Source organism: Theobroma cacao, chromosome 10 (genome assembly GCF_053813885.1).
Source record: "Theobroma cacao isolate CCN51 chromosome 10, ASM5381388v1, whole genome shotgun sequence".
Classification (NCBI taxonomy): Eukaryota; Viridiplantae; Streptophyta; class Magnoliopsida; order Malvales; family Malvaceae; genus Theobroma; species Theobroma cacao.
The window spans coordinates 24324347-24338182 of NC_142648.1; the positions used below are offsets into that span (position 1 = coordinate 24324347).

The following is a 13836-nucleotide window of genomic DNA, read 5'->3' on the forward strand; positions in this document are numbered from 1 at the left end:
ATTAGTTTGTATTCTTTTATTATGTTCAATCGAGTTATTGTATTTTTATTTTGGGTCAAATAAGACTTTATATTAATGGTTAACTAATTATTATTAATCAAAATATCATTTATCTTTTTATGTTACATGGTATTAATGTGACATGTTGATTTGTCATAATAGATGATGATGTGGTATGCTGATTTGACATGATGACATAATCATGTGAATTTTTTACCTCCATGTCAATTTTATATCAGTACCACGTGAGCACAAAAATAAGATGTGACATTTGGATTAATGACAAATAATCAACCATTAGTTATAAGGAACTATTTGATCTAAAATAAAAATATATGAATGTAATTGCATACAATAAAAAAATAAAAATTTATTTGAATTTTCTTAAATAATTTAAGATTTTTTTCAAGTATTATGCTCTATTTGTATATTTTCAAATGGAGAAATTCGGCATTTAAAATATTAAAAGATTATAATATTATATATTATTTTTGAAAATTTTTAATTTCATGTGTTGTGTTGCATATTTTGTTAGATTATATAAAAAAATTAATAAATTAATGGACTTGTAGTAACATTCTATCCTGTTGTGAAATTTTACTTCAATTTAATTTTAAAATATATTTAAATTATAATAAAACATTTATATATAAATTATTTTTGTTTTATTATTTGAATGATATTTTAAAATGGTTTCAGTGGGCTTGGACTAGCCATACATAGGTTGAGCCCAAATGGAATCTGACCTGAGCCTGCATAGATTTGAGCCCAGGTCCATCAAAATATAATAGTAAAAAAAATGACAAAATCTGACGTGGTTTTGGCGCGAAAAATCTCATAAATTAAGATAGAGCTTTCAGCAGCGAGTTTTCCATCTCTCGGTTTGTACATTCAAATGGGCAGCTCAGGGTTTCGTCCTCCCCAATTTTCCGAGGTAACTTCTTCTCTTTCTCTTCAATCATATTTTTTTCCTTGGAATTTTGTTTTATTTATTTCTTTTTTTAATGGAATCATATATTAATTGCAATTTTGAATGTGAAAACCAAAAAAAAAAAAAAAAAACACATATTGTTATGATACTAGGAATTGGCTTGGCTTCCAGCTTATCTCCAACGAATCACGGACACCTCAGTGGAACCCAGAAGCCCTTCTCATCAACAATTTAAGGTTTTCATTTTTTTGTTTTAGATTTATGATTGAATTTTATAATTTTGTACAATTAAAATTTTTATGGTCATTTTAATTTTTTTTACCTGGAAGAAAATAATTGTATGCTTCATTGGTTAAAATTCGAACTCTTGTTCATAGAATTTCATTAAACGAGTTTTCTTTTTCCACTTTTTTCTTTTTTTGTTGGAATCAGGAATTGTCATGTGTGCAAGGAGAAGATTTGGAGTTGTTGTTGTGGAGGGAAGAAAGTCGATGTAATAGTTTTCATTTATTCTTATCTGGAGAAGACAATTCGCCGATTAGTTCTTTTCCATCTTCCAAGGATGTAAGTTGTTATATTTATGCTTTATAGTAATAGCAAGGAAATTATGGAGTTTGACTTCCAAAAGGAATATAATTTGAAATAAACTATTAATATGTAATATTTCTTGCTTTGACTAGCAAAAGGAATTTTTTATCCTATCAATTGTTGCTGTTGAAACATGTTTGCACTTTGATATTAAAGTTGGTTAGTTACATCCTTTGAATTCTATGAATGGAATGTGGCCTAATCAGTAGATATTATGATCTATAGGTGCTTAATTTTCGTCTACATCTGTCGCCAGATAGTGATTCACCGTATTGCCAAAGTCAATTTTTAAGTACATCTTGTGCTCAGCATGGCTCTGACAGAGTTCTGCAATTACCACAAGTTGTTTCATCTGGAAGTGGAGATCAGATAGACCTAATAAAAACCAAAATTGGTGCTGGTGGGGTGAATGCCTTGCCTTTGACTTCCATTGCAAGAGCTGTGGAGAATGATGGCCCACAATTATCAAATCACGTCAAGGCTTGCAGTGAGCATTCTGTAGAAAAAGTCACTGTCAGAAACCTCAAAGGTATTGATATTATGGATGCAGTTGAACTCTCTATTGCTGCATCAGAAACATTAGTGATACATGAATTGGTGAAGAGTGATCCAGCTTCTGAAGCTTTTTCAACAGCAGCAGTACTTGAAGCTGCCCTTCAGGTTAAGCAAGCACGCTTAGAGATCTCAGAAGATGCATTTGATTGTTCAAGTGAGAAAAGTGATGAGATTGACTTTCTTTTGGACTTGGATGATTTAACCATGGCTGATGCATTTGAAGATGTAGGATTATCTATCAGAGGCTTGGATGATCAACATGCTTGTGGTTCAGATGAATCTCTAGTTAAAGATACTCCTGTATCTGAAAATTGTTTTGGGAATGAGAATATAAGCAAAAATGCAGAACATTTTTCTCAGAATAAATCTTCTAATGATCCATCTTTTGGGTTAAGGATCTCTGATTTTACTGGCAATTCTGATCCGATGTTGCATAAACTGGGCCAGGAGATTTCACATGTTTCAGCTACGGTACAGGTATAAGACTTAAATTCAAATCTTCTATTGGCTTCCCCATGCTAAACTCAATAAAGAAGAAAAGGAGATATGTATAAAGATTTCTTTCCCCAAATACTTTGTAGTTAAATTTAGTTAAGATGGACCCATATGATTTGTGGGAGCCAGAGAGTTTCTAGCATCTTACTTAGATATGACTAATTCTAGTACACTTTTAGAGAGTTGGCTTTTCGATAGTGGATACTTCTGTTCAACCTCAGGCTGATGTAAATTGTTCTGCTTTCTGGAATCTGGAGAATGCTGGTGACAATATCTATTTTATCCCCCTTTTTTCTCCTTTTTTCTTCTATTAAACAGATCATATTTAAAGGTTCTTTATTTTTCCTGTGTTTATCTGCAGGAGGGGAAAGTAATGCAAGCCCATCCATTGCTGATGGATTCAGAAGTCGTTGGTTTGGTGGTTGGGCAGGAAAGGTATGTTTTCATTTTATTTTATTGATCTTTGAATTTAAAAATGAGGAGCGTTTGAAGAATTCAAAGAATCTTTTGGTTGGAAGGGGCAAATAGATAATGTCATAAAGTTTCCTCTAAAAAAGGTAGTTAATAAAAGGATTTGACAATGTTTTGGGTGGCCAATCTGTACTATAACTTTGCTATCGCATGTCTAGCTTTCATCAATCTTTAAATGAGTCTAGTTGTAGAGATATTAGCTGCTTTGAATTTCTTTGATTTGTGAAGCATTATACATACTGCTAATGCTTGCTTGCTCATCTCTAACTCGCTTTATATATATGTCATGCTTTTGCTGCACTTTTTTGAGCTACTATTTTTGGCAGTTATGCTTTGTTTAGTTCTTTGGGGTTTTATTCACTGCATTTGCTTCTTAGGCAGGTAGTGCTTGTTATGTAGTTATCTCTTTCTCCATTGCCAAATCTGTTGTTTAAAATTGTTTGACTTTAGTTGGGTAATGCCACGGTATTTGTGGTATATATATACTTGACAATGTAATTTTTCTTCCCTATGATTTAAAATCTCTCCTAATTTTGGTGTTTTGATCTTTTTCTTACTTTTTCTATCTTAGGAGGAAGCTGATCCTGTACAGCTGAAACCAAAAGGCAAAAATATCCCAAAGTATTTTGCTGCTGAGACTAGTTTCTTCTCTGAATCTGCTGATGTTGCACCTGATGAAAACTCTGTTGTCCTGAAGTGTGAAAAAAATAGATCTAAGATAGCTTCAGATCAAAGCATACCCTTTGAGGGTTTATATGACCAAGTTGATGAGGGCATTATGGTTTCTCAAGATGTGAGATCCTCTAATCTATCCTTGGTGGATCCTCTTTGTTCCATTGTTCCTTGCAGTATTTCTTCAGAGAATGACAGTTCTGCATTGGGTCACAAGGGAAATTCTGGAGAAGCTAATGTTGGAAATTGCTTTGGCTCCACAGCAGTACTTGGGAATGAGAATCTGGATGGTGAATCTACCTATGGGACCAGGCAAGCTTTGCCCACATTTTGTGGTGAACATTCTGTAGCTAAAGTTCGAAGGCGGTTGACCTCACTTAGAACTTATAGTACAGTACTGCATGAACATGATTCCACTTTGGGGAGTGAAAGACTTTGTCTTAATCAATCAACCTCTTTAAACTTGAGACACAACATGAATGGCATTAGATTTTCTGATAAAAGAAATTCTGAGATGTCCTTGGCTGCAAGCTCCACACCTGAGCGTACAATTGGTCGAGATACAGAAGAAAATAAACACACTACTGTTGTGGATAATCCAGATGGAGAAACAACAAACTACAAGCACAATTCTGACAAACATGCTAAAGATGGGGCTGCATTGCAGGACCAGGCTTCCAGGGGAAGCTCACCTCTTATTCTACATCAAAGGATGCGCCAGCGGCTTCAGGCTGCCAGACTTCTGGTTTGTGGTTCACTTGGAAAGGCAAATGCTGAACAGGCTATTGCACAAAAGGCCTCGGTTGCACTTAGCTCACGCAGCAGTCTTCAGTGGATACAATCTAAGTGCAATAATGCCTTTGATATGCAATTTCCATCTAGAAAAAGAGTCCATTTTTCAGAAATTGAAGTCAATCTTCAGCAAAACAAGAACCTCCACGAGCGACAACCTTTTCACCAAAAATGTAATCCTTCTATATTGATAATATAACTCATTGTTTCCTTACCCTTTATGGATTTCTTGAGCTTGAAATAGATATTGTTTTGCTAAAATATAGGCTCTGTTTCAAGACCTAGCAAGAGGTTTAAACCAGATGCTGAAATTCTAGATGATAAAAGGTTTTCCACAATCCACTTCAGGGATCAGAAGAGTTTGATATTTCAGGATTTAAAATTTCTGCTTACAGGATTTTCAAGGGGAAAGGAAAAGGAAATCGAAGGATTGATAAGGAAATATGGTGGTGTTGTTCTGGTTGATATTCCATCTCCTTCAAACAGGGGAAAAAGATGTTCAAGGCTTAAGTTCCTGCAACTTCCTATCGTTCTATGCCCAAAGAAGGTTGGTATTTAAAGTTTAATTTCTTTTCTTGATCCCTTAAGTTATTATTCTGTATTTACTTGTTTCAACAAGGATTGAATTGGTGTACTCTCTGAGAACTGATAGTTATCTTGTCATGCTTTGGATTGTTTCTGACACATTTACATAGAAAATTGGAGGTCAAAACTTTCCATGTATACAGATCTGATAAAAAATATTGATGTACACATGATGATTCAGAGGCATTGATGAGTAATACTGGTTTACATGGGGCTAAAGCATCCTGCCACTACCACTCTTAATCAATTGCCAAATGTAGTCTGTACTCTGATTAATTCCTTGGTTAAGATAGTTTAACACTTATTGATATGAAGGAAATCTAGTATGTCAGTACTCTCTCTCTTGTAGTACCACCATCAATTAATAATGTGTAATTTGATGATCAAGTCAATTCCATTATTATGAGTTAGTTCTCCAAGATCTCCTTGTCATTAGGCATTTTTTTATTGTTAAATATGACAGAATTCCTTTAATTTTTTTTCTGTCCCAGCTACAAACTACCAAGTTCTTGTATGCATGTGCGGTGAATTCATTAATTCTAAAAGTTAAGTGGCTTACAGATTCGATTGCAGCCGGTTCAGCATTATCACCTGGAAAGTAAGGTTCTTTAATATCTTCATTTTACATGCCACTGGATTTGTTAATCTTTGGCTTGATTTTATGTTACCAGAGTTTGTTACTGCAACAGAGTTTTGGAAATGTTAGCTTCATCTACTAATATATTGCTTCAACTACAGCTGCAAGAATCTAAATTGCAAAAATCAGTATAAATGTTTTTATTATAGTTTTTAGTGGCATACCAGTTAGTAAGCTACAATGACATGGTTTGAGTATAATATACTATTTATTAACAATGTTATTGATTGGCCAAATTTGGTCCAAACCCAAATTGGCCCAAACTTTTAGTTAACCTAAACTGGGAACCACACAACCCAACTTGACTTGTCCAATCACCATCCCTAGTGGAGTAGTGATTTCTCCTCGAGCTAGACATATTCATGCTCAAAAGTTGGTGCAAGTTATTTAAGAGTGGAGCTTTATAATTAACTACTTTTCCTTGATTCTTTCGTTTACTTTTCTCGCTACTTGGCTCTATACCAGGCAAATTGAGGGGCTAGCTATAGAGGAATTTCTTTGTACTTCCCTTCGAGTTAATGCTTCATTAGGTTATCAAATTAAATTCAGTTAAGTTCTGGAGAAAATGCTTCCAGAAAGGAAAAATGTTTGTGTTATTATCATCACAAGTTTGTTGTTATGGATAAACGACAATATAGGTTGGAATGACTCATAGTAACAAGCTGGTTTCCACAATTGTGAAGTATAAGCATTACTAAAAGTAAAACTCAGGGTTGTTTCTTGTTTCTTATAAACTTTAGGGTTGTTTCCACAATTGTGAATAATAAGCTGGTTGCATTTTGTAGTCTCTAATCATACCTTTTTCTTGTAACCTTTGATAAGGGCTTTTATTTATGTTTGCTCTCTCTATTGTTTCTTATGGAGCTTTTTTTTTTTAATTTTATATTTCTACAGATACATGGTTCTGTTGAATCAGCCAGACACTAGGTTTACAAGAATTGGGAAGCCTGTTCGCCAAGATAATTATACATATATTTTTGATGGAATAGGAATTATGCTTCATGGGAAGCAGCTATTCTGCACTAAATTTGCAAAAGTTATCCAGGTAAATGGTATTTTTTTTTTGTATCAGTTACTTCATTTAGTGTTACAGCTTCTTGCTTTTACTTGATTATTCTGATTATAATTTTTGCTTAAGCGCATTATGTGACTGGCTCACCGTAACTCTGCTCTGGCAAGATTATATGCTACTTGTTGATTCGTTAGTGGAGTGCTGACTTGTAAAACAATGGGTTCAAACACTTCTGATCTTTCTTGTCAGAGCATATCCGTGTCTAAAAGAATGATTCTTATTTACAAGCATTATTAGTTTTTGACGTTGCTCTTGCAAGATTACATGCTGGTCCTTGGTTCTTTACCAGGGGCAAGGGGCATGCATATAACACAGTTTCTTCAAATTCCTTTGGTTCCCCAACAAGACCATATCCATATTTGAAGAATGATACGTAGTTAACAAGTATTTTAGTTTTTAGACCTGCAAAGGCATTTTGTGCCTGCATATGGCAGGTTCAACTTGCACCAGATGTAAAATTTGTTCTATTTATGCATCTGTGGTCCAACTATTGCTTTCGATTATTGATTCCTTCTCTTTCTTCTTGGTCAGAAAAAATGAAGAACTCTATGTTCCATTCCTGCAGATCATGCATAATTGTTGATACCTTTTACGGGTGTAATTTTGTAATGACAGTGTTATTGTTTGTTCAGCTATAGCTGAAATTAGGTTACATTTTAATGGTTAGCAATCAGTATCAATTACACCAAAATGATTGCATTCAGTGATAGAATATTGAGAAATTGATGTGTATAATTTGCACAGGCTGTGCTATTACAAACATATATTTGAATTGAGATAACAATGGAGTTGGTTTCAGTTACCTTGTAGTTTTCTAGTCTTATTTGGAACTTCAGTATGCTTCAGAATTTGGTTAATTTAACTTAAGACCTGGGGTACTTTCAATGGATGAGAAACTAAGTAATGATATAACCAAATTTATGTGCACAAATAGTATTTGTTTCTTTGCAGTTTGGGCTATCTTTAAAGAGGGTACTTTTAAATATTTCAATTGGATTTGGTTGCATTGATGTGTCATTTCCTATGATCCTATCATCATTTGGCTACTGCTATTACTTAAATCTACATGCTGTAACTGGAAGACATTCAAAGTTCAGTGAGTTCCAAAAGCCACCTTATATTTGATGTGAATACCATGTAATAATAGTCTGGTTGCTGAAAAGCTTGTTCCAAATGTGAATTTTACCCGTACAGCTGCTGAGCTTGTAGAATAATGCTTTCTTGTTGGTTTACTTTCAATTAATTTTGAGACATCCTTTTTCCTAACACTTTTGCAGTCAAAATAGTCTCACATTATAATCATTTTCTTTTCGGGTTTGGCTAGCATGGAGGTGGGCGTGTGTTCAAAACTCTTCTATGGTTACTTCAAAATCTCGATAATGAAAAGATATCTTTGGCGGTAATTGTTTCTGAAGGTGAGAGTAAGGCGTCTCGTCACCTAAGGCACTGTGCCTCAGAAAGAAAGATACCCATGATGGTCAGTGCTTTTTTGCCCCTTCCTTTCACCTTCAACATAACTTTAAAATTATGTGTGTGTCTGTGAATCTGGGAAGGAAAAATGGGGTGGGGATAAGCGGGTGTTGAATTTAGGAACTGATTCAAAGTTTATATCAAGTTCTCATAGAGCATGACCTTTTGCGAAAGATGTTCAACTATTCTATTCCATTCCTCCCCTCTTTCTCCCCTCTTTTAATTTGCTGTTTGAGATTGTTGTAAATGGAATCCACTATTTATTGCAGCCAAGTAGCTGGATTGTGAGGAGCTTGTACTCAGGGAAGCTCCTTCCATTCGTTGAAAAGAAGGATACCACTTTGCATGCTGCCATGGGTACTGATTTTCTGGTTTCTGATGATTGGAGTCAAGAAATTTGATCTATGCTTGAGGTAAGCGTGTAAATGCAATAATTGTTCAGTAGTTCAAGAGTCCTTGTTTTGAATCAGATGTGAATAATTTGAATTCTATATATTGCAACATTTGACCTTCTTTCAGATACTGGGTTCGTGAAAGAAACAAATCAAGTCAAATGACTCAAATGTCACCTTTTCCGGTTGAGTGTGGTTTCCTTGGATCGCAAGAAGAGGAAACGTATGGTTCATTTCTTTTTCCCATTGGATTGCCATGTTTCTTTCCCTAAGTCAGAAACTGCCAACCACTTGTTTCCATCATCAAAATTGAGGTTCATAAAGAATGAATGTAAATTATTTAAAGGTAGGGTAAATTACATAACCTCTCCCAGTTAATTTTTATATTGATAACATAACTTCTGCTAGAACTTTAAAAGCATGTTTTTACTCTCCTGATTTGGTAAAGCTTGGAAAGTAACCATTTCATCCTTGATACAATTGGCCATGGTTTGATGTCATGTTTCCTCAGACCCTCTAGGCTGTGGTGACACTTGATCTAATATAGTGCTTAGAGCATGAAATGTACGTTCTTCATGACTGCAGCCTCCACGTCTTTAATACAGTTACACATTTCGTTTACCAATACTGTCTGCAATGCTGAGCTGGGATAGCAGAGTAGCTTCAGTGGAGGTGGCCTCATGTATTGAAACCTAGTCGGAGTTGGGGAAAATAGATGGTTTGCATATGGCAAGAGCATGGCATCCTTTGATAAGAGAAGCTATAACTTTCAGAGAAGCTGCATGGTCGTGCAGGCTGTTTACTATCAAAGTACTCTCTGCCGCTTATACTGTAAGCCTGCTTCTCTCAGTTATACTTGGTCTAGTTTCTGCATTCAAAGGGATGGTAACAATTCAGACCTGGTGGCATTTCAATGAACTTCACATGTTAATGGCCTTTGATATTTGCTTCTTGTAGGCTATTTATACCTTAATTGCTAGGAGCTGCTAAATTGTTGATATCTTCAGGCTGAAAGAAGAGAAACTATTATTTCTGAATTCAAAATTTAGCAGGATTCAGCTGATCAAGAATATACTATCCAAGGTTTTTTGTATAAAAATAAACTGTTCATAGCAATGGTATTATTAATAATTAGCATTTTGCATTTTTTTAACATTGGTTTTTCTATTGTGTTATAAGTTATAACTAACCATATAAAATCATACCTAATTAACTGAGATATAAATATTTATCATATAAAAGAAATTGACATATATTTCTTAATTAAAGAATTTGTCGATATTGTGCTCAAAATAAATTAGCAGTTAAAATGAGAAAAATCATTAAGTGGACGCTTATAATTTGTGGAAGAATTAGAATATTAGTAGCACTTGGCATTTGGTGAACAACAGTGTCAAAATGATTACACGTCTTTAAGTATTATGCTCATTGAGTGTACTTTCTATTCCTAGTAACATAATTTTGTTTATAATTTTTTTCCTAATATATTTATTAAGTTTCCTTATATCAACAAAGAGCTTGAAAACAAACAAGTAGACTTAGCAATTTTAAACACGACATGTTAATACGACACGAAATTAAACAAGTTTGAGTTTAATTTTAACGTGTTTTATATCTAATTTCGTTTGACATGTTTAAGACAAGAATATTTTCGTGTCTTAACATGTTAGACACGAGTAATACGTTTAAATATATTTAATTAATCGTGTTATTTGTTTAAACGTAAAAATATATTTAATCGTGTTTAAATGTGTATACACGATACGTTTATCAATTTGTTAAAAATTAATAATCAAAGATCATTTTTACCTTATTTAAATAAATTTAAATAATTATTTTAATAAGTTTTTTAAATTTTATAAAAATAATAATGTAATTATGTCATTCCCAAACCCTAATTTTGAATTTTTGTTTTGTTATATTTAATGTTATTATTATTTTATTTTGTTATAAATGTTTTTATAATTATTAATTTTAAATTTAAATAATAAAATTATATTTAATTGTAAATATTTTTATTTAAACATATTAAATGTATTATTAATCAGGTCGTATCTTGTTGTATATTAACATGTTTAACAAACGTGTTAATCATGTTGTGTCATGTTATATGATTATTAAATGGATATGTGTACGTGTTTTAGATTTAAGATATGAATATTATTCGTATCGTATTCGTGTTTAATCTTAACATGTTTTTTATCTAATCGTGTCTAATACATTTAACACACGAAAACAAGAATTACCAAATCTAAAAACAAGTGAAGGAAATAATTGATGAGGGCAATTCCTTGTTTCTTTTTCTTTCTTTTTTTTTTTATCTCCTTTTTCAATTTTGTAAACAAGATAAAATTGTAGAGATAGAAATGGGATTAGGTAGGCTGGTGGATTTTTTTTTCTCACTTTCTATGACATGAAAAACATGTGCTTGAACTTAGTAGATAAGCAATCTTTTTCTTTTTCTTGTGTTTTGTGTAATAAGATGATTTTATAATTGTTCTGACACGTTTTTTTTGTACAATTTTGAGCAAAAATCAAAAGGAAAGAAGAAATGAATTCGTACTGAAACAGGGGAAAGCATAATGCCAGCACCAGTAAGGTAGCATTATTGAGTTGGCATCACCTTCAATTATGAGACCAGACTGGTCGATGCCAGATGGTGTGTTCAGTACTGAAACTTGACAACATAATAATTTTTCCGCTTGAGACGTCTCCAGGAGGATATTAGTTTATGAGAATTATTATAGGGATCAGCCTCTTGCAAGCTCTCCATCTCCTCCGACTAAACTTCCAAAACCATGTCCTTGATCATTGTTTGTCAATGACAGTAAGTTGTTAAACTACAATGGGGTGATAAAAAACACTCAGTTTGATCATCTTGCCTTGCAATTTTCTTAATAATGTTTGAATGCTTTTGTCATGATGGATAGATGTCATGTTGTGTTCCTTTTGATGGGACCTGTAGGTTTTGGGTTTTAATTTGTTGGCTTGTTTCTAAGGTCTTATATCTAAGTTGGTGTACTGACCATGCACATCAATTGGCTTGTTATGTTTTCTAATAAAATTATATTACTTAGACTGAGAAATATTGTTCAATGGCTAGTTTTGGCCACATGCCCATGACACTTTTTAAGATATTATCTCACTCCTTATATATAAGTGGGAGAGCATAACCCAGGAAGGTATGACGTCACTCTTTTTCTCACCCTCTAACCTCTTTCTTCCTCAAGTGTACAATTTGACTTACCATACTTTATTACAATATTTTCAATGTAATGAGATTGAGACAATGTTAGGCCATTATTATCTCTCATTATTCTTATACCAAGAAGCACATCTTCCACACCCATATCTTTCATGTAAAAATTCCTTAACAAGAACCTTTTCATGTCCTCTACTTGTTCCAAATCAATATCAAAGATTAACATGCCATCCATATATAGACAAATGATGACAACTCTACCATTATGAAACTTACTATAGACACATTTGTAAGATTGACTGATCTTGTAGCCGTTAGCTAGCACAACTTCATCAAATTTTTGATGCCATTGTTTAGACATTTGTTTTAATCCATTCAAGGACTTTACAAGCTCACATACTTTCCTTTCTTGACTAAGAAAGACAAACACTTCAAGTTGTTCCATATACACCTCTTCATCTAATTCACCATTTTGGAATGCCATTTGAACATCCATATTGTGAATTACCATTTTATGTGTATATACGAATGCTATAAGCACTCTAATTGTAGCTATTCTTGCTACCGGTGCATATCTATCAAAATAATCAAGACATTCCTTTTGTTTAAAACCCTTGGCTACTAGCCTCGTTTTAAACTTATCTATGGTTCCATCAACTTTCATTTTCTTTTTGAAAATTCATTTACAGCCTATTGACTTGGAACCTGAGGGAGGTCTACCGACTTTCAAGTTTTAATTCCAATCATCGAGTCCATCTCATCTTGTTTTGCTTTTCTCCAAAATGAAGCATCTTGAGACCTCATTGTCTCCTCATAAGTTTGAGGTTCACCATTACCTTTTATATTAAAGCAATAAGGTAAGTATTTACATGTTTCTTTTCTTGTACTTTTTGCTAGGTTCATGAAGAAATCAGATCCATATGTGTTTGCTTTTCTAATTCTTTTACTTCTTCAAAGCTTAATAGTTTCTTCACAATTTTCGAAAGTTTATCATTTTTTGTTACTAGTTCTTTGGGTCTTCGAATTGAATTGAACCTTATTTCATCAAAGATAACATCTCTTGATTTCATGACTATATTAATGGAATATGAATCATTGGGCTTTATCACCATGAAACGATATGTTTTACTATGTTCAGCATATCTTATAAATATATATATATTCAATTCCTTTTTCACCCACTCTCCTTTTTTTTAGTTCCAGAACTCTTACTATGGCTTGACATATCCAAACTCTTAAATGATTAAGGTTTGGCTTTCTTTCTTTCCTTAGCTCATAAAGAGTAGTTTTACTCTTTTTGTTTGGGATTCTATTTAGTATATGGCAAACCGTTAATAAGGCTTTGCCCCAAAATCTTTTTCCTAAACCTGAATTAGAAAGTAGTACTTAATTTTTATTATTAATAAAATAATTACAAGACAACTGGATCCTATGGGAATTTTCAGCATAAAAAAAAACTTGAATTAGAAAGCAAAGCATTGACCATTTCCATAAGAACTTGATTCTTACATTCCATTACATCATTTTGTTCTGGTGTACATGGAGTGGTAATCTCATGAATAATACCAGTGGACTCAAAATACTTGGGATCATAATTTTCACCTCCTCTATCACTTCATAAACATTTGATAATCAATTCATAATGCAACTTAAATTCATTTTTATAAATTTAAATTTCTCCATTACTTCATCTTTAGCATGCAATAAGTAAACATAGTAGTATCTTGAGAAGTTATCTATAAATGTTATGAAGTATTTCTTTCCACCAATAGATGGAGTACTATACATGTCACAAACATTATAATGTATTAATGCAAGCAATTTGGAGGTTTTTTCAACTTTAGGAAATAAGCTTCTTGTGATTTTAGTAACCATGCATGTCTTGCACATATCATTATTTACATCAATATTGGGTATTAACTTTAATTTAGCAATATCATGCATTCTTTTATAATGAACATGACCTAATCTATT

The 13836-nt window shown here is 33.1% G+C and overlaps 1 protein-coding gene across 2 annotated transcripts; it reads left to right on the forward strand.

The window, feature by feature from the left end:
• Nucleotides 1–845: 845 nt before the first annotated feature.
• On the forward strand, nt 846–11606 carry LOC18587077 (uncharacterized). 2 transcript variants are annotated; one of them, XM_088810583.1, is made up of 16 exons: nt 852–934; nt 1084–1167; nt 1364–1495; nt 1745–2551; nt 2749–2833; nt 2931–3004; nt 3612–4677; nt 4771–5051; nt 5581–5687; nt 6621–6771; nt 8123–8275; nt 8538–8681; nt 8788–9006; nt 9266–9491; nt 9618–9743; nt 11202–11606. In XM_088810583.1, exons 1-12 carry the CDS (start codon nt 896–898, stop codon nt 8667–8669), a joined length of 3111 nt encoding a protein of 1036 aa, XP_088666709.1. In that variant the 5' UTR covers nt 852–895; the 3' UTR covers nt 8670–8681; nt 8788–9006; nt 9266–9491; nt 9618–9743; nt 11202–11606. The 2 variants fall into 2 exon arrangements, with proteins under 2 accessions (XP_088666710.1, XP_088666709.1); XM_088810584.1 differs by lacking the exons at nt 8538–8681; nt 8788–9006; nt 9266–9491; nt 9618–9743; nt 11202–11606 and having other exon boundaries at nt 846–934; nt 8076–8256.
• Nucleotides 11607–13836: the final 2230 nt, after the last annotated feature.